This window comes from Brachycentrus maculatus, unplaced genomic scaffold (assembly GCF_059751285.1).
Source record: "Brachycentrus maculatus isolate JH-2025_06_01 unplaced genomic scaffold, ASM5975128v1 h1tg000216l, whole genome shotgun sequence".
NCBI classification, from domain to species: Eukaryota; Metazoa; Arthropoda; class Insecta; order Trichoptera; family Brachycentridae; genus Brachycentrus; species Brachycentrus maculatus.
This window is the reverse complement of record NW_028280967.1, coordinates 784127-804972: the sequence shown is the minus strand read 5'-3', so window position 1 is coordinate 804972 and position 20846 is coordinate 784127. Positions and strand designations below refer to the sequence as shown.

The 20846-nt window shown below is 30.9% G+C and overlaps 1 protein-coding gene across 1 annotated transcript in view; it reads left to right on the top strand.

The window, feature by feature from the left end:
- The window catches only part of LOC148306966 (uncharacterized), a 124538-nt gene that overhangs the window by 56199 nt on the left and 47493 nt on the right, over positions 1 to 20846 (top strand). The window contains exons 26-27 of the mRNA XM_088264131.1: positions 7211 to 7415; positions 10870 to 10896. Coding sequence (XP_088120257.1) covers positions 7211 to 7415; positions 10870 to 10896 — 232 coding nt within the window. The remainder of the gene's footprint in view (positions 1 to 7210; positions 7416 to 10869; positions 10897 to 20846) is intronic.

The following is a 20846-nucleotide window of genomic DNA, read 5'->3' as shown; positions in this document are numbered from 1 at the left end:
CGTATGTACGTCTGGTATCTAATTAAAAGGTGGATTAGGTTGCATTTCGGAAAAACTTTGTTAGATAAAATGTATCGTTTGATAAAATTGTTATTTTTGCAATGACTATTGTTATGAATGTTTTCTACGGTCGTACAATTAAACATGATTAGTTTTGCAATTAAACATAATTAATAATCCTTAAAATAATTTCAATATCATCGCCATAAACTCGTCTGTAGAGTTTTTAATGTACATCTCATAAATATATATTACTTGCTATTACTGCGCTTTAGTTGCTGCACAGGGGCTTAATAATTAAGTCAAAATTTACTAATTGCAAAATCATTTATTAAGGATGTCATTTAAAGTAATTACTATCACTAAAAATATCATTAAAAGCAATAACTATCACTATGAATGTCGATTAAAGCAATGATGTCTACTAGTGATGATATTCAAAGCAATAACTATCGCTAGGAATGTCATTCAAAGCAATAACTATATCACTAGAAATGACATAAAAAGCAATAACTATCACTAGGAATGTCATTCAAAGCAATAACTATCACTAAGAATGTCATTCAAAGCAATAACTATCACTAAAAATTACATTAAAAGCAATAACTATACCTATGAATGTTATTCAAAGCAATAACTATCACTAAGAATGATATTTCAATAAATAACTACTACTTGGCATGTCATTCAATGCAATAACTATCACTAAGAACGCCATCACCAACGATAACTCTCACTAGAAATATCATCCAAAGCAATAACTATTACTAGAAATGTCATATTTAACAATAACTTTCCCTAGGAATGTCATTCATCACGTTAACTATTGATAAAAACCTTACTCTTTATTGAAATAGAGATAATTTACAAAAAAGTCACTTCATAAAGTAATACAATGTTAGAAATGTCATTCTGCAACAATTATTTGTAGTATTTCACTCAATATGACAAATATTACATGAAAATAAAATAAAAATTACAATTTGATTCCACAGCATCAAATAAGTGAATAATTTTAATAAAAATTAAGGAAAAAAATAGGAAATTGGATCAGAAAAGGTGTGTTAGAATGTATGTTTGTATGGATAGTAATATTTAAAATATTATTTAATATTATCAAACATTAAGGTGTATTTCACTAGGAAAGGAAGTTTAGTTCATTGCTTAGCAAAGTTGTGGAAGCCCACAAGAGAAGAGCATCAGTATCTTATCATATTTAGGCCCGGAAGATTGATCAAGATATAGAAAAGAGAGTAAATGATGGAAACAGTGTGAATGGTGCATTAAAAGCAGGTTTAATAAATAAAAGCCCAACAGTGAAAGATAAATGTAGTACACAACGGAGTCTTAGACCAACCCTAATGTATGGAAGTGAAGCTTGAAGGTAGCAAAAGAAGGATGAAAGTTCACTGAGTGTAGTTAAAATCACAGAGTGATGTGCATCAAAACGATGTATGATAGATGTTCGAATGGTGAAAGAAGGAAAGAATGCAAGGCTGAGATAAATATTACAGATACATTTTTAAAAATGTGTATTGACATGGTTTGGACATGTGGAACGAAAGCTATACATTTAGTCCTGGTACCAATCCTAATGTGTGAAAGTAAAGTAAGCAGTTAGCAAAAGAATGATTAAATAGACTAAATGCAGTCGAACTGCCATCTCTCAGTGCGGAAAAATGATGTATGACAGATGTTTGAATGGTGAAATAAGGAAAGAATGAAAGGCTGAGATAAGCATTAAAATAAAAAAAATGTGTTGATGGTTTGGACATTTGGAACGAATGAGTGAGAATATAAATTTATGATGCACATGTAGTCGGAAATAGCAGCAGAGAAAGACCAAGGAAAACTTGGCATGATCAAGTATTTAAAATATTTTAATGGGGTCAGGTAAGGAGTAATAGTAATCAGCGGGTATATATGAATAAGGAGATGCATTAATGTGAAATAGGAAAAGAATGTTTGCAAATACAGTGGTGAAGCGTTCTATTCTCTCTGCCTACCCCTGTGGGAAGCGGCGCTATGGTTAGTCAGTTAGTTATCATATTTATAACCATATAAAAATGTACATGAGCTATTTGGGGATGTTAGATTCACAATTTTAAATATAATATAACATAGAATCAAAATGTGTAGATGGTATAAAATGGTTTAACCTCACAGTAAACAAAAGTTAAAAAACAAATCTGTATTTTTACTATATTTTGACAATATCATAGACTAACCGAAAATTTATTGATAAAGCAAAAAAATGTAACTGTTTTCAATTTGAGTTATAAAAGTATAGCTGGTTTTCGTTATCTTCAATCTTCGGTTATCCCTAAACAATTAATTACAGTAAAAACCCCCTAAAACGTTGAGTTAAGTCCCGCGTTATCGTAGAGAAAGGTATTTTATCTCAATTTAAATAAAAAAAAATAATTTAAAACAATTTATAATCATAAATAAGGGATATATTTTTATTGTATTTTAAATTTAAAATGACTGATTTCAGTGATTTCCGCTGGTCTAAATGTAAAAATACAATTTAAAAAATTCAAAACTTTTTCTAAACCTCATCCGCACCTGACAGTGCATAGGGCAATGCATAATATAAAAGCAGTGTTATCTTGATCATAAACACGTGAAGGAAAGGTGATCAGCCCTTTACTTCAGGATCCAGTCCAGGGTAATATTGAATAAATATTAGAAGAAAAAATCATTTTTATTTGACAACCCTCTGGGAATCGAACCTGGACCTCCAGTACGGTAGCCGAGCATGCTGACCATTACACTACAGAAGCGGACAAAATATTTATCCCCTTTAATGTTACCTCCGATAACGCGGTACGTATCTCAACGTTATAGGGAATTTACTGTATTGTGTCCAAAAAAATTATTTTCATTTTAATTTTGAAGTCGGTATTTATGTTAGATTGTAACAAAAACTATGAAAATTTGCTACTCATATAATATTTTGATATATAATATAATATTATCTTCGATCGTACGTAATTTTTTTCACTTTTAAACTGTATTTTTGTGTAACATGGATCAGCTAGATTTAAATATTTTTCTAGAAATAAGAAATTTCCAATATGAATATATCTTACTTGTAGTTTGGCCCAATAAATTTAGTTCCAAAAATATTTTTGATGTATGAAAAATGTTACGAAAAAGTGTCGACAGTTTGTTTAAATTTAAGAATTCTAAATTTATACACTGTCCAATAGTTTACACACATTGTCGACAGGAATATACAAAGATTTGTTTGTTGTATTTTAATGTGTTTTTGTGTTCAAAATTTTCAGAAATAAATATGTTTATGTAGAGTAAAAAAATACAATTGTTTTTTAATTTTAAATGAAACAGAAATTTTTCAATCAAAGGAACGATTTTAAAATGCACAGAAAATGGCGCACTTTCAACTTGTATGAATTTATTAAATTTTCAAAAGGTGGCATATTTGATTACATTTTTCCTCCAGTTGAATTTATTTATAAATTTATATCAATATGTTCTGTCTAAAATCAGTAAATTCTTTTGTTTTAATGTAGTTAATATGTTTGTAAAAAAATATTAAATTTGTTTGAGAAAACGTAGTAAATTTGACTGTCAAAACATAGTAATTTTTTTGTCAGAATGTAGTAAATCTAGCAGAATTTATATGTCTGATGTTTAAAGTAGATTTCAACTGTCATAAAATCCAATTGGAAGGAAAAATAAACTTATTTTAGATACAATTTCTGTAAAGTAAATTTATGTCAAAAGCAAAAAATGTATATTTTGAATATTTTCTATTGTAACTAAATTTATTGGGTTATTGAACTACACTTGAATATCGGATTTTAAAATGTAAACGTTGCCAGGGTATGTGAAATAATAGCTACTCCTTTCCCCCGTTCCGTGTGACTGTCTCGCCTTCCATTTTTTGTTTTTAACTGCCATAATTCACTGCATATTTGATTTCGATATGACAACCTTTCACGCATATATCCAAAGACATTATGTTTTTTGCTTTTGCATATTTTTATTATTTTTGTTTCACACATCGCATGGATTACCAGAACATACAGAGAATTGCCACATTACAGAACGCTTTACACTCTTCTTTTATACATCTCAGTGAAACTGTGACGGTTGGTTGGAAATATTCCCTGCAGTAGTAGTGTATCTGCCCTAATTTTCATCTAAAGCTATAAAAGGCACTACACTAAATTTAAGCATTGTTATCTTGATTCAATAACAAACATGCATTTATTTGTCAAAGTGTAGTTAAAACGGTAACATATTTCAATCTGCCCGGATTTGGCCCTAAAGGTACATAAGGCCCGGTCCACATTTGAGTATTGTTATCTTGATTGAATAACAAACATACAATTATTTGTCAAAGTGTAGTTAAAACGGTAACATATTTTAATCTGCCCGGATTTGGCCCTAAAGGTACATAAGGCCCAGTCCACATTTGAGTATTGTTATCTTGATTGAATAACAAACATACAATTATTTGTCAAAGTGTAGTAAAATCAGCAAAAGATCTGTCAGAATTTGCCCCTAAAGGTATATAAAGCACTACACCGTATTTGAGGATTGTTATCTTGATTCAATAACAAACATACATGAATTATTTGTCAAAGTGTGGTAAAGTCAGTAAAAGATGATAATCTACCCGTATTTATCATCAATATGACACTATTTAACATTTGAATACTGTTATCTTGGTTCAATAACAAACCTACATTTATACATATTATTAAAAGTTTTCCGCCTCCGTAGTGTAATGGTCAACACACTTGCCTACCGTTCTGGAGGTCCCGGGTTCGATTCCCAGGGGGGGGTCAAATAAATATAAGTGATTTTTTCACTGTAATATTTATTCAATATTACCCTGGACTGGTACCTGAAGCGGAGGGCTCATCACCTTTCCTTCATGTGTAAACGATCAAGATAACACTGCGTTTATATGAAGCAGTGCCCTATGCACCATTGGGGTGCGGATATGGGTTTTATTATTATTATTTATTACAAGTTTAGTAAAATCAATAAAAGATGATAATCTATCTGTACTCATCAATTTGACACTACATAACATTTTAGTATTGTTATCTTGGTTGTATAACAAATACACATATATCATTAAAATACTTGTATACTAAAATTAGTATATTAAAAGCTAATCTGTCCATATTTGACATCAATATGAAACTACAAAATATTTAAGTATTGTCATCTTGATTCAATAACAAACATACTTTTATTTGTCAAAATATAGTAAAATTTGTAAAAGATGATCATAGTTCCCGAGATAACATCATAAACGCCAGTTAAAGTTTGTTTTGTTCAGTCAATCTGCTCAAAATAAATATACACAACACAATACCTGAAATAAAACATCTATACTTTGCAGATACCCATTGATAGATTTTAAATAGAATGCATCAAAACACGTGTCACAATAGATTTTGAGAAACAGTGGTATTTACCAAGTAAAACTTGGTACCAACAAAGTGATGCCGAATCAATTAAAAAAAATATTTTGACATTCGAAGTGAGCATGTTGTCATTGTTAATTAACAATCAAGATAATACTGCACCAATTGATGTATCAGAGGGTGCTAAAGGGCTGACACAAATTATTGTAAATCCACTTATGTAAAAGAAATACCTTGAGATGTGTAAAAAATGGAATTAGTTTTGTTGGAAATTGCGCCATTTATTTGCAAACTTTTCCTGGTTTCTTTGTAGAATTTTTCTGCTTCATATCAAACCTTCCCTTATCCTCATCCTCTTTCTTTCCCACATTTTATAACCATAACAAATCGCTCACTTCTTTGAACAATGTCAAATATCAAAAAACTTGAATTTTCAGGAGATCGTTTTTAAAGTTTAAAAATATAATAAAATGTAGTAAAAATAAATATCAAGCCACTTATTGAACTTTTTACTGTGCAACAGATCTTTGTAGGTAAAACCTGAAGGTTTTTTTCTCCATTTGAAACACATTTAGTAAACAAAAAAAAATAATTAAACAATACCTTTTCTTCAAAATATAAAAACAACACTTTCTGCCCTATAGCAGGTATAGAGTACATTTTCTGGACATTCCGAAAACATGCTCAACTGATAATTGATGATTTTTGATATATGACGTTATTGAAAGGAGTGAGCGATATGTTGAAGGTGATGTATATTCTGAATAAGGGAGGTGAAATATGATTAATGGATTATGATATTTATTTTACAGTCCAAAATTCATGGAGAGATAATCATATACAGGGGTGCATTTTACTTTCTAGGACAAAGTTTTCTTTACATCTTTGAAATGACGTATAATTTTGATTTTATTGATTGTTATTATGGTCTTTTAACTTTTAATATTATGCTGGTCACATAATACAGTAAACCCCCCTATAACGTCGAGATAAGTGCTGTCAAATGTTTTAAAATTGTATTTAAATTTAATAATGACTCATTTCCGCTGGTTAAAATGTTAAAATATGCAATATTGCGCAATGCAACAAACGCAACGTGTAGTACCTAGCTGTTCATATATAGCATCTGACGTATACAAAGCGCGCATACGCGACACTATCTCATTCTATAAGTTGTGTATATGTCGCTCTCTTTTGCTCAACTCCCGTGTCGTCGGAATTTTAGCTCTCTTTTTCCTTCTCTCTATGCTATATCTTTCTTCTCCCCCATGTAACGAAATGTGCCCAACAAACGTGACGCGTCCTTCAAAGTCCATTTTAAATTTCATTCTCGATTTTAGACCATTGAATCGCCGACAAGTACATTTCAATTCGAGTTACTTAAAAAAATATATTAACTCTTGAGATGGCTTTGCACATATTTGACGCATTTTGTCTCTTTCTCTCCATGCCCAGATAGATTTGCACATATTTGACGTGTTTTCTCTATCTCTAAACTGAACAGGCCCAGATAGCTTTGCACATATTTGACGCGTTTTGTATCTTTCTCTACACTGAGCAGGCTCACATAGGTTTGTTTTGTCTCTCTCTCTCTATACTGCGCAAGCCCTACACTGAAAGGTTTGCACATATTTCATGTATTTTGTCTCTTTTTCTACACTGAGCAGGCTCATCTAGGTTTGTTTTGCTCTCTCTCTGCACTGAGCAGGCCCATATAGATTTGTTTTGTCTCTCTCTTGTCCCATATAGCTTTGCACACATTTGACGCGTTGTCTCTTTCCCCCCGCACTGAGCAGGCCCAGACGATCGAGGCGGAGCTGACGGCCAAGCTGCTGGGGCGCGGCGTGGCCGTGTCACCCGTGGTGACGGTGGAGCCGCGCCGCCGCAAGTTCCACAAGGCCATCACGCTCAGCATGCCGGCGCCGCGGCCGCACTCGCAGGGCATGATCAACCAGTACACCTCCTCCGCGCCCACCCTCCGGCTGCTCTGCTCCATATCAGGTAGGCCGGCGGCCGGCTAGGCGATGACTAACTCATGGCAAGTGCTAGAGATGGGATTTGTTTTTTTGGCGTTAACCGGATTAATTTTTTATTTTTTTAATGGGATAATCGATATCACAAATATAACAGTAACGACATTCATAGCTAATGCGGGTTACACCTAATATGGGCTATGTTTTTTTTCATTTGCCGGATTCGATTTTTTAAATTATTTTCATTAGGATAATCGATATCTCAAATATTAACAGTAACGACATTCATAGCTAATGCTAAATGTGGGTTTTTTTGTCATTTACCGGATTCGAACATAAATTTTTATTTTTTCATAATAATCAATTTTTCAAATATAATGATAATATCAATTCTTAGTAAATGCTAAGTATGGGCCTTATTTTATTATTTTTTTTTTTCAAATAATCAAGTTAAATATTAAATTAAGTAAATTGTTTACCACAGCGAATAGTTAAAAGAGCATTTTAAAATCATAATATTATAATAAAACTTATTCAATCATTCTTTATCAAATTTATTATTATTTTTTCAACAGATTCACTAGATTACTCACCCTACGAATGATTTTATTAAAAATACTAAATAAATAAAAAAACAACAAAAAAACATTCCCATCTTTAGCACCATATGCATCACACCACACAAAATTGCACAATGCGTCTGTCATACGTGTAATTATTTCAAATGCATTACTGTAAAAATGCAACTTTTGTAAATTGATCAACAAGATCAGAAAATACACACAATAGAGCTGTCTAATTTTGTTGGTCAATGACTTACGAAGTCGCACGAATCTCGTCTAATAACCGAGATGAGTTGTTTTTGGGTATACATAGAAGAGATAGGTACCATTTATCATAGTTAGGTATAGCTTATATTTTTTTGAAGAGAAATATAATTAAATTAGGTATTTCATTCAAAGTTGTCTATTAAATTTCAAATTTAAAATATGCTTAGTTTGAATAAATTGATCAATCCAACAGGCATGGTATTTTGTCTCCAGTAACGTTACTAGTAAATTATTTAGACCCTTAAGTAATTTAGACATTCTAGAAAAAATATGAAACTAATTTAAATCTAAAATACTTGTATATAATTCTTTAGATTAGTATCTTTTCATCGATTCGAAAATACATTAGTATTAAATTTTTGTTTTAAACCAATTTTTAATATTACACATTTTTTTGTTAGTCTAACAACATTTCATTAAAAAAATTAATGGTTTGTTTTACAACTGATGAAAGAATGGTATAGCAAATTTAAGAAGGTGTATAAAAAGAAAGAAAGAAATTGTGTTATAAAATTTAAAAAAGTGTTGAATTATGACTTCCTGGAATGGTTTTATCAATTATTCTAAGTTTCTTGACAAAGTGGTATTTCTTAGAAAGGTTTCATCGACTATAAATATATGTAGTTTTTTGACAAAGTTAAAACTATTCAATTCTTAGAAAGATTTCAGTCTATATCTGTAGTTTTTTTTGACAAGTTTAACTACATTAGGAACATCTGAGAAAGGTTTCATCGACTATTACTGTAGTTTTTTGACAAAGTTAAATACAATTCAATTTCTTAGAAAGGTTTCAGACTCTACCTACCTGTAGTTTTTTGATAATGTTAAATACAATTCAATTTCTTAGAAAGGTTTCAGATTAAACCTGTAGTTTTTTGACAAAGTTAAGTACGGATAGTACATCTTATAATGATTTCATTGACTATTTCTGTAGTTTTTTGACAAAGCTAACCATAGTAGATACTTTTAAAAACAAGAAAGGGAAGACCAAAAAGGAAATTGTGATCAGAGAAGGCAGATGTCACGTTATATAACGTCTCATATAATGTGGAAAAAAACTACATTTGTACAAACATTCTTCCTGTAATCCATATCAGTACCAAATGGTGCATAGGGCACTGCATCATATAGAAGCAGTGTTGTCTTGATCGTTAAATACACAAAGAAAAGGTGATCAGCCGTGCGGTTCAGGAACCACTTCAGCGTTATATTAAATAAATATAACATTGAAAAATCACTAATGCCTTTTGACCCTATGGGAATCGAAACCCGCACCTCCAGCATGGTAGCCTAGCGCGCTAACTACTACACTATGGAAGCGAATAATTGAAAAATCATTGTGAACACCTTCATAAATTTGATGTTATAAGGATATTGGTTTAAAACAAAGATGTGATCGAAAAAACAAAGATATATATATTGAAAAAAGACAAACGTGTTTAGAAATAGTAAATAAAATGAATTAATAATTGGAAAAGGGTAATTTAATTAACTGTTTTATATTATAATGTAACCGGTGTTTTATAATTTTTGTTGCTTTTTAATGACTTTCCAAAAAAACATTATTATTTTTATATTGTATAGAATCGTTTTTAATTTCTTGTTTTTTGTGTGTTTGCTTTTTAAGATATCATTCTCTACCAATTTTCCATCATCTCCTGACATTTCATACTCATTTCTTATGTTATTTCTGTCTAAACGGGATTTACTTCAAACGCATACAACAATATTCTAGTCGCTCTACGGGAATATCATTCTAATGCTTGGTACAGACGGAGCCAGAATGCATACGGCGGCTGTAATTTTTTTTCTGTATTGTCTCTGGTCCATCACGTATGAATTTTAACATGCCGGTTGATTTCATGTTGACGTTCATGTCAGAAATGTGAAAGAGTGGTGTAATATTAACCAATTAGTGGTCTTCGTCATCCCAAAATTCATATGTGAATGTATACAGAAAGAATTTACAGCCGCCATATGCATTCCGGCTCCGTCTGTACCAAGCATCAAACATTATCAATGGCGTTAAAAAATAGATCATTCCATAATAATTTAAAGTGTTCTCCAAAAAAGAAATCAGAACAATAAATAGGTTTTACAAGAGGACCAAGCTAGCTAACCTAACCTAACCTTTCTTAACTGTACTCAAGTGGTGTGTAGGGCACTAGCTAGTTAACCTAACCTAACTCCACTGTACCCCAATGGTGCGTAGGGTACTCACTAGATAACCTAACCTAACCATACTTAGGTGATGCATTGAACACTAAATACCTAACCTTACCAAACCTTACAATATTAATGCAGTGGAAAGCGTAACTAGCTTACCTAACCTTTTGATGACAGTCAAAAGTCCAGCAATAAGCAAATGCTGAAAAGTTCCTGATTGGCCCACACTAGGTTATCCCTCCTGTTTCTAACACATATTAAAATAAAAATATGTTTACGTTTGAAACGAAGAAGAAACGAAAATAAAAAGTGGCTCCGTGCTATGTTGGGTTTGTGTTTGAAGTAAGTCCCGGGTGAGGCGGGCCACACTGTGTCATGTTGGGTTTCATTGTATCTGTGTTTCCGTGTGTGATTTGGTCGTCTTGTGTGTTGTGTTACTTGCACCCCGCCCTCGGCCGACCGCCTCGATGATCGTCTCGTGACCAGGCGTATTTCGCAAAAGATCTCTCGAAGGTAATTTCCCAAACATTATCACATCACGAGCATTTAATCCCATCACTTGTGCAACAGGGAGCATCACCGAACCCAGACGTCTTTTGGAGCGTGTGGATATTTTGAAATTATCAAATATTTACTTTGTGGCTAGTCATTTTTACTTTTTTACATTTTTTTACTACATACTACTACCATCAGGCCGTTTCTTCGCAGGGGTAAGCAAAGAGGATAGAACGCCATACTCATATGTCAGGACAAAGGATTGTGGTGTTCAATCCTCTCTGTCTACACCTGCGGAGAAACGGCGTGATACAATAGTAGTATATTTTTTTACAAAAATGTTAGTAATGTTAGTATCCCATATAACCACTCACCAGTCTACCAGTTTTGGGACGTACCCATCTCTTCTTCAGGACAATCACGTCTAGTGTTATTGCATAGAATTTTCACTCATGATATAAAACTAAATTTAAGGCTTTACTGGCAATAATAGAATTCAGTTGGCGTCCGGCAGCGCTGAGAGCTGGGCGTCAGTTCTCACCCATTTTTTAAAGAATATTTACATATAGAATATTTGTTTGTTTTTAAGAATTTGTATTGAAAAAAATATATTTATTTATTTTTAACTCCTAACCTTTTAAAAACTCTCTTCTTTTAATAATCATATGTTTATTTCGAAGAATTTTTTTTTTCAATACAAAAATTGTGTTTTAAGAAGAAAAAAAAACAATTATGTTGAATAAAAAGAAAATTATGTTGCGATTTATTGAATACTGGGCCCTAAACATAAAGAGTTAATCCATTTACTAGTAAGTTGAAGGCCATAGGGCCATAAGCCGATTTCAGAGACATTTGGGTGTTAGGTAATTTTTTTAGGGAGAATCACTACAACAGCATGCAAACAATACTACACGTCACTACCATAGCACTATTCACACACTTACAATTACATAAAATGTTAAATCATATGCATTTTTGGTGAAGCAAAGGACTAACAAGGATTGAGGAACAACATGGACTAAACGCCGAGGTCTGTCAGACCTCTGTCTGTCTAAGTGAATGTCAGACCCAGTCTGTCTTAGTGCATGTCAGACCTCGGCCTTTAGTGCATGTTGTTCTGCAATCCTTACTGCACGTTGGTCTTCGAATCGACCAAAAACTTATGTAATTATCATTTTGTGAAGATGTAAGTGCGTGAATAGTGCTATGGTAGTGACGTGTAGAGCTGTTTGCATGCTGGTGTAGTGATTTTCCGGACGAAGAGATGGGTAAAATCTTGATGAATGGTTATGTACTAACATTATTGACGTTTCTGTTTTTAAAAAATGTAAAAAAGTAATTTTAAAATCTGTCAATAACGTTTGTAATGAATCACATGGTAGAGTACATGAAATTGTTAGGAAAAGTCACCAACTCATCAAAGGATGAAAGAAGACTGAATGCAGTCGAAATGCTATCTCTCAGGTGAATGTGCTGCAAAACAATGAATGATAGATGTTCGTATGGTGAAATAAGGAAAGATATAATTTTCAATTAATGTTTTACTTGGTAAATACCACTTTTTCTTAAAATCTACTAAGACACGTGTTTCGATGCATTCCGCATCATTTTCAAACACCGTAAATAATGCGGAATGCATCAAAACAAGTGTCACAGTAGATTTTAAGAAATAGTGGTATTTACCAAGTAAAACATTTATTGAAAATGGATGGATTTTACGATAAAGTGACTGCCGAACTAATTAATGAAAAGATATAATAAATAAATAATAAAGACAGGCGTGGCATTCTATTCTCTCAATCTACCCCTGCGGAAAGCAGAGTGATGGAATCAAAGTTGGTGATTTTTTAAAATAAAAAGTTACATAGGTAAATGATATATGACTTAAACTGCCATTGAAATTCATTGCGAATGAAGTTGGCGGGTTTTGAAAACATAGACTTCACAATTTGTAAATTTCAAACGAATAAGAATTTTTTAAAATATATTAAACATGTGTCATTTTAAACAAACTGATTAAAAACATATAAATAAAAATAATATGCCTTCCATATCATATCTAAATTAAGTCATTGCATGGATTTGGTAACGTCATAAGAGCTGAAACTTTATAGATTTTCACTGTCGTTTCGATTCTGAGGTATATTTTTGGGTTATAACGCCATGTGTCAATTGCCACTGTAAAAGGGCCATCTACAGGGCATCGTAGTAAATAAATAATCAACAATGAAATATGAATTTAAACAAAAAAAACATATTTTTATGACCAAATTATTTTATTAAATGACGAAATTTTAAAAATTAATTATAATATAATAATAAAAATAATCAAACCCCAATGGTGCATAGGGCACTGCGTAATACAAACGCAGTGTAATCTTGATCGTTACACTTGAAGGAAAGGTGATCAGCCCTCCGCTTCAGGTACCAGTCCAGGGTATTGAATAAAAAGTACAGTGAAAAAATCACTAATATTTATTTTACCCCCCCCTGGGAATCGAACCCGGGACCTCCAGAACGGTAGCCGAGCGTGCTGACCATTACACGACTGAGGCAGATAATATTGCAAAATAAAAAATTTGCATGACAAAATACAAAATCGTAGAATTTATTTTGTAATTTTTTATAACATTCCATATATTAAATCCGTCAAAACAAATAAAAACCTATCAGCGAAAAGTAAACTGAGAATACACAACGGAGTTCTGGTTCTAACCTACATGTATGGAAGTGAAGTATGGAATTGGCATACGAAGGACGAAAGTAAATTGATGCAGTCCAAATGCTATCTCTGAGGCGAGTGTGTGGAAAAACGATGTATGATAGATGTTCAAATGGTGAAATAAGGAATGAATGCAAAGCTGAGATAAGCATTATCGATAAAATGAATAAAGGTGTGTTCAGATGGTTTGGACATGTGGAACGAAAGAGTAAGGAAAGAATGGTAAAACAAACATATGAGGCAAATGTGTTGGAAATTGAAGCAGTGGAAAACCAAAGAGAACTTGGCCTGATCAATTATTATCAATACTTGGGCGTGGAGGATCAGGTATCGGAATAATCAGCTGATCTGAAAGGTACATGAATGTGGAAGATAAATGAGTGAGGAAGGAACGATGTATTTTTTATACAGGCGAATGAAGTTGGAATTAGGAGCAGAGGAAGACAGAGAAAAACTTGCCAGAATGAAGTACCTATGTCGATAAAATAAAGAAAGGCATGTTGAGATAGTTTGGACATGTGGAATAAATGAGTGAGGAAAAAACGATAAAACAAATTTATGAGGCGAATGCAGTTAGAAATAGGAACAGATGAAGACGGAAAAAAACTTGGCAAGATCAGGTAGGTCGTGAAAGTGGTCATGTCAGGAGTATGCGCCGTGGTATAGTTGGGTAGATGCTCGACTGTGAAACTGGTATCGCGGGTTCAATTCCCGCCAATTGCAAAATTATTTGAAGAAAGATTTATTTTTATTTGGTCTGGATGTTTGTGATGTATTTTTCACATTTACCTTCCCTATCCTACCTACAGACAAGCCTCTAAAAGTAGGGGCTTTGTGGGTTATTCCTTAAAAAAGGGAAAGTCGACTGCTTTGCATAAAAGGTGCAAAAAGAAGACTGTAGTATGGCGTTTTACCCTCTCTGCCCACCTCTGCGGGAGGCGGAGTATTACTCAGTCTGAAAATCATTTTGTTTCAGCCACTGAGTTGCCAAAACATTATCGCAAACGGCATTTTATTTATCATATAGAAGGCACTGATTTATGAAAATCATTTAATAAAAGAGCGCAGGGCTTGCATTATGTTTTTATTTTTGTAATACTTTTTGTTTTTCTTCTTCGGTTTAAATGAAATTGATTATCTTGATTGGAAATATGGGTAAAGAATCAAATTCATCTTCATTTGAATGTGGGTTTTTTTTATTTTTAAATAAAAATTGATGGATATACAAAAGATGTTTGGACGATATTTTATTTTGAAATAAAATCCATATAGTTTTTCAGAAGTAGGTACTCCATTATTATTGCAAATTGTGAATTTGACACAAATCTCATCCAATGAGTTCCTGCCCTTAATATATTGCTCACTCCTTTCAAGAACGTCATAAATCAAAAAACTTGATTTTTCAGGAGATCGTTTTTAAAGTTTAAAAATATAATAAAATGTATTGAAACAAATATCAAGCCAATTATTGAATTTTTTACTGTGCAACAGATCTTTTTAGGTAAAATCTGAAGGTTTTTTCTCCATTTGAAAAATATTTAGTATTTAAAAAAAATAATTAAACAATTTCTTTTCTTCAAAATGCAAAAACAACACTTTCTGCCTTGTAGCGGGTAAATATTAAGTTAAAAATATGCCACTTTTGCTAGGATATAGTACATTTTCTGGGCATTCTGAAAATTGACGATTTTTGATGTATGACGTTGTTGAAAGGAGTGAGCGATTTGTACACCTATATGTAAATCTGCAGTAGTTCATTGGATATTCTCAGTTGAAGGTATGAAAATGACAACCATTTAAAAACTGTCGGTCTAAAGCAAATAGTATTCCGTATGCATAATTTTAATAAAAGTAATATGTAGAATCAAACCAAATTTGAGGATAGCGCCATCTTTCGGTCGTTCTTTTATTTAAAATGTCAATATTAATTTATCTACAACATATAAAGCGAAAACAAACAAAAAAAATACTTCTATATTTTTTGCATTACAGTTTCAGAAAGCTCACCAAAGCATTAATCTGATATATATTATATTGAGAAATAAATATTATAGACATTTGATAATGCCTTTAAAATAACTGATAAATGAAAATGCACTTAAAAATAGCTGAATGCCTGGAAATGTTTAATAATAACTATAATAAATTCGGATTACTTATATAGCGCCATTTTCGTAAAATACTACCTCAAGGGCGCTTCAAAACATAAACATGTATGCAAGTAATAATTTTAATCAATTTTCGCTGTCTTAAAATTTAATTGCCTTTGTTGTGACAAAAGGGTAAAAATGGACGACCCATATTGTGACAAAAGAGTGAATTAAATGACCTCTCTTGTGATGAAATATAGTATCAAAAGACTGTTGTGGTGAAAGAGTGAACTGTTGTGATGAAACAGTGGTTTAAATAAATGACCTCTGTTGTGATAAAATATATGTAGTATTAAAAAACTGTGCTGATAGGGCGAATTTATAGACCTCTGTTGTGATGAAATGGTGAATTGAAAGCTACATGTTGTGATGAAAGAGTGAGTAGGAAGATATATGTTGCGATAAAAGGAACAAACTTAATGACCTATGTTGTGATGTAAGAATTAATTAAAAGACCTCTAGTGTGATGATAGAATTAGTTAAAATACCTCTTTTGTGATAAAAAGGTTGATTGAAATATCTCTTTTATGACAAAGTGCATTGAATAACTTTTAAATTATAATAAAAGATGAATTTCAATGACCAAGTATAGGTAATGTAAATTTTGCTTATGACAGATGAGGTTTATATGATTATCATTTCATACCTTTAAGCGTTGATAGAATTTTTAAATTTGATCCTCAAGGTTGAAGAACGGTTTTCTTATATTCACAAATATCCATCATTTCCACTTGTATGAAATACCGCAGCAAGACACTAAGTAAAAAATGACACAAAATCACGTTTTTAGAATGTTGCACCGAAATAATTGTTGACTTACAATTTGAATTTTCCACTCTGGGCCACTCGATCAACCGGTGGCCGGATGTTTACCCCCTTAGCAAGTAGAATAGAAATGAAATCTTGATAAACAAACCTTATATTATTAATATTATCAACACTAAAATGTTTGTGGCACAGATGAGAGTCTAGACATTACAAATGCATATTGACTTTTGAGGGATATTTCGATTTACTTCTTATGTCTCGCTGAAACTTGCTTTCAAATAACGGCACTATTTCCCAAAACTAATAACTAAAAATATCCATTGGTGCACTGAATCTCTCTTGTATCAATGTTTTGAACAACCTTAAGCATCAATTGTAACAAAACAATGTAAATTTTGACTTTTTAAAGACAAAATAGTGAAAAAAACTGTTGTTACAAGAGAAATTAAATGACCTTTGTTGTGACAAAAGAGAAAATCTAAAGACCTATGTTGCCACATAGGAGAAAATTAAATGACCTCTATGTTGAAAAACTAAGTGATTCCTATTTTTTTAAAATATGATATTACAAGAGAAATTTTATGATTTCTCTTGCTCTAAGAGAGTAGTTTATTGAATGACCTCTGTTGTGACAAAAGAGAAAATTGAATTACCTCTCTGGCCATATAGGAGAAAACAAAATGGCCTATATTGTGACGTAACAGAAAATTGAAAGACCTCTGTTGTATTGCAATTTAAGAGAAAATAAAAAGATCTCTATTGCCACATAGGAAAAAAACTAAATGACCTATGTTGTGACATAGAGAAAATTGAGCAACCTCTGTTGTATTGTGACATAGAGGAAATAAAATGACCTCTGTTGTAACAAAAAACAAATCGAATGACTTTTGTTATACCTGAAGGTATATTTGAAGACTTTTTCTATATTAATTGTAGCACTTTTAAAATAATATTACAAAACTTAGCACTTGTTCTTTAGGAGAAATTATATCATTCAATGAGTTTTGTTTGAAGGAGAGATCTTACGATTTGGGTAAAGTATTACTTTTGGGATGAATATGCCGTGCAAGTCAGCTTTTCTACTGCAAATATGTATCACTTATCCAATCACCATTTGTTTTATTTTATTTTTTTATATTATTTTATCTCACCAAATGCAATCACCACACATTTTTATCACAAATTTCATGTTTGATATTTTTTTGCTTTTTTATTACTTTCAATTGCTTCTTGTAGTCATATATACATTTGAATTCTTGCAATGATCTAGTAAAGAAAACGCGGTGTATGAATGATAAAAAATGATTTTCTTTAAAAAAAATCAACAATAATAAAAATATATAAAAAATAAATAAATGATAACAGTTTTTTCATTCATTGATTTCATAAAAATGTGCATGGCATGGATGCTTGGGTATCAAAAATGCGATAAATACATGTTTTATACTCATTCATAGCTAGAATTTAGATATTTTAATGATATTTTGGAAAAAAATCATATAAATTATTTTACATAAAATAAAATAAACTTTTATGTAAAAAAGAGAAACTTTTACCAATTTTCAAATGCATATGTATATTTGAAAGTAGTTAAGTATATAATAAATATTAATAAATTTAATTTTACGATTAAAAAAAAATATATATATATTTAAGATTTAAATATCCATCAAGTAGATTTTTTTTTAAAATTCTCTTGGAATATTTTATATATTGTTTGGCTGTCATTTTGGATGTCCTGGGTTCGATTCCCAGGATGATCAAAATAACTACATTTTCTACTGTAATATTTATTTTATATCGACTATTAATATAATAATATTGACTGCTGGACTAATCACCCAGCTTCATCATAACTAACGATCAAGAAAACACTGCATCTAAGCGATGCAGTGTCCTATGCACCACTGGGTGCATTGAATATACATTATCCATCTCTTAACTTGAGATGAAGCATATATCATTTTTATATAAAAGAAAATGGAAGTCTGATCATTCCAGGGCTTACGACCTGTATAGCTTACGACCTAATATAGATTATAGGCAATAAAAATTAATTTGAAGCCATGATAATCGGTGTTACATAAGCCGTATCTAGATTTCAGTCACTTGGATTTTAAGTGATTGAAAAAAAATTTGACTGGCTTAAGATAAATCATCCGTAGGGTGAATAATCCAATGTCTGACGGAATAAATAATAAAAAAATAAAATTAAAATTCAACTGTTTCATTCTTGGCATTTTTTTCTCATCTTTGGGATAAAAAGAGTTTCGTTACATTCATTTTTAACCTGATTTGCGTTTTATCGTTTGTAATTTTCGTTGTTTAATTTTTATCAACTTCATTTTTGCCACATTCTAACAGCCGCCTTCGAGAGATCTGTGATTACGCACTGCACTTAATGAGAATGAAATTTCTCGTGTTGAGTCGCTGGTTACCTTTTGAAATTTTACATGTGCAACCTGCCTTTTTGAAAAAATTTGCAAAAAGTAAAAAAACAAAAAAAAGTTAAAAAAACAAAAAAAATTAACACTGTATTTTCAGTATAACTTGCATGTTTGACAATAAAAAAGGCATGTTGATACAATTTTATGGTTATATTTGTACAAAACATACGAAATTTTTAATATTTTTTGTACATAAAAATACAAATGTGGATGTATATTTATTTGTGACAAAAAAATATTGCAAAAAATTTTAGAACACGTTTTTTTATTTTACATAAATTTGTGTAGATTTTTTATTGCAAAACGGCTTTGTTTTTTTTATTTTTCAGCTACGATTTTAAAGATTTTATTTATCTTTTTTCACCTTTTATGATACCTACTTAAAGTATGAGTATATTTAGAAAAATATCTAGCACAGTAATTAATATAAAAATATGAATTTTTCGATTTTTCCTTTTTTTTAATTGAAATTTATACAGTTATTTCTACCGACCCATGACAGTGGTAGAATGATTTTTATTTATTTTATTTGTTCTAAAATTACGAATGTTATTTTTAATGACTTATTTGATTTATAACGGTAAGAATTGTTATCCATTTTTAGATGTAAATTTTTAAAAATATATATAATTTTTTTCATATAGGTGGATAATGATGGATAAGGTGAAAGATTTTTTGAAAAAGTATTAAAAAATAAAGTAATAAAAAAATCAACCATTTCCAAATTCACATGCAGTTATTTTTTTTATATTTATTATTTAAATTATTTATTTCATAGATTAAAAAAATAACATCATAAAAATTAATAAAAAAATCAATTTTAAAAGCTTCATTAAATATTAAACTATCATCTTTTCATCCATTGCTATAAATTCTATGTAACATGTGTCATATAAAAGTAAAAACATCAAGCATGATGTGTCTAACTGATAGGAATAAATTCTTGATATTTTTTTTACCATTAAAATAGAAGCTGCCATTCAAATATCATTTTAAAACTGAGAAACAAAAAGCAGCTTATTTTATCATTTGATCATAGAAGTTTTTACTTGAAATTTGAAATAACTTAAAAAACAAACTTGAAATAAACAAATAATTTTAGCTGTTTTATCTTAATGACCATTTTGCTTTTAACTCTTTTACAAGAAGCAGTAAAATGCGAGGTATGCTTCCACTCGTTTATAGCACTTTTTTTTAGCACCTTGTTTAAAAAGTTTTTGAGTCTATAACTTTGTAACTAGTAAGTTACTATTTTTTTTTCTCTTTTTTTTTTTGGTCACAATAATTCTTCCATTTGTTACCTACATTAATTTTCTTTACCTCTTAATTGTTTAAAATTAATTCCTTCTTTTTAAAAACTTTCTTACTTTTTCTCCAGTTTGTCTCTTCTTGGTCACATAAATTTTACTGTCAGGTTAAAATGTTTCCCCTCTGTTATTTTTTCTTGGTTAAAACAATCATACTATTATTTTTCTTTGCCTATTTATTTTTTATAATTTATATCTCTTTTTTAACTACTATCCTAAATTTTCTGCAGTCACTTAGTGGTGATATCTATCCATGTTTAATTTAAGTTTAACTTGGCAAATAGCACTATTTTTAAAAATCTACTAAGACAAGTATTTAGATGCATTTCGTATCATTTTCAAACACCACACGAAGTCTGAAAATGATGCGGAATCCATTGAAACACATCGCTCACTCCTTTCAAGAACGTCATAATTCAAAAATCGTCAATTTTCAGTTGTGCATGTTTTCGGAATGCCCAGAAAATATACTATATCCCAGCAAAAGAGGCATATTTTTAATTTAATATTTACCCGCTACAGGGCAGAAAATGTTGTTTTTGCATTTTGAAGAAAAGGTATCGTTTAATTATTT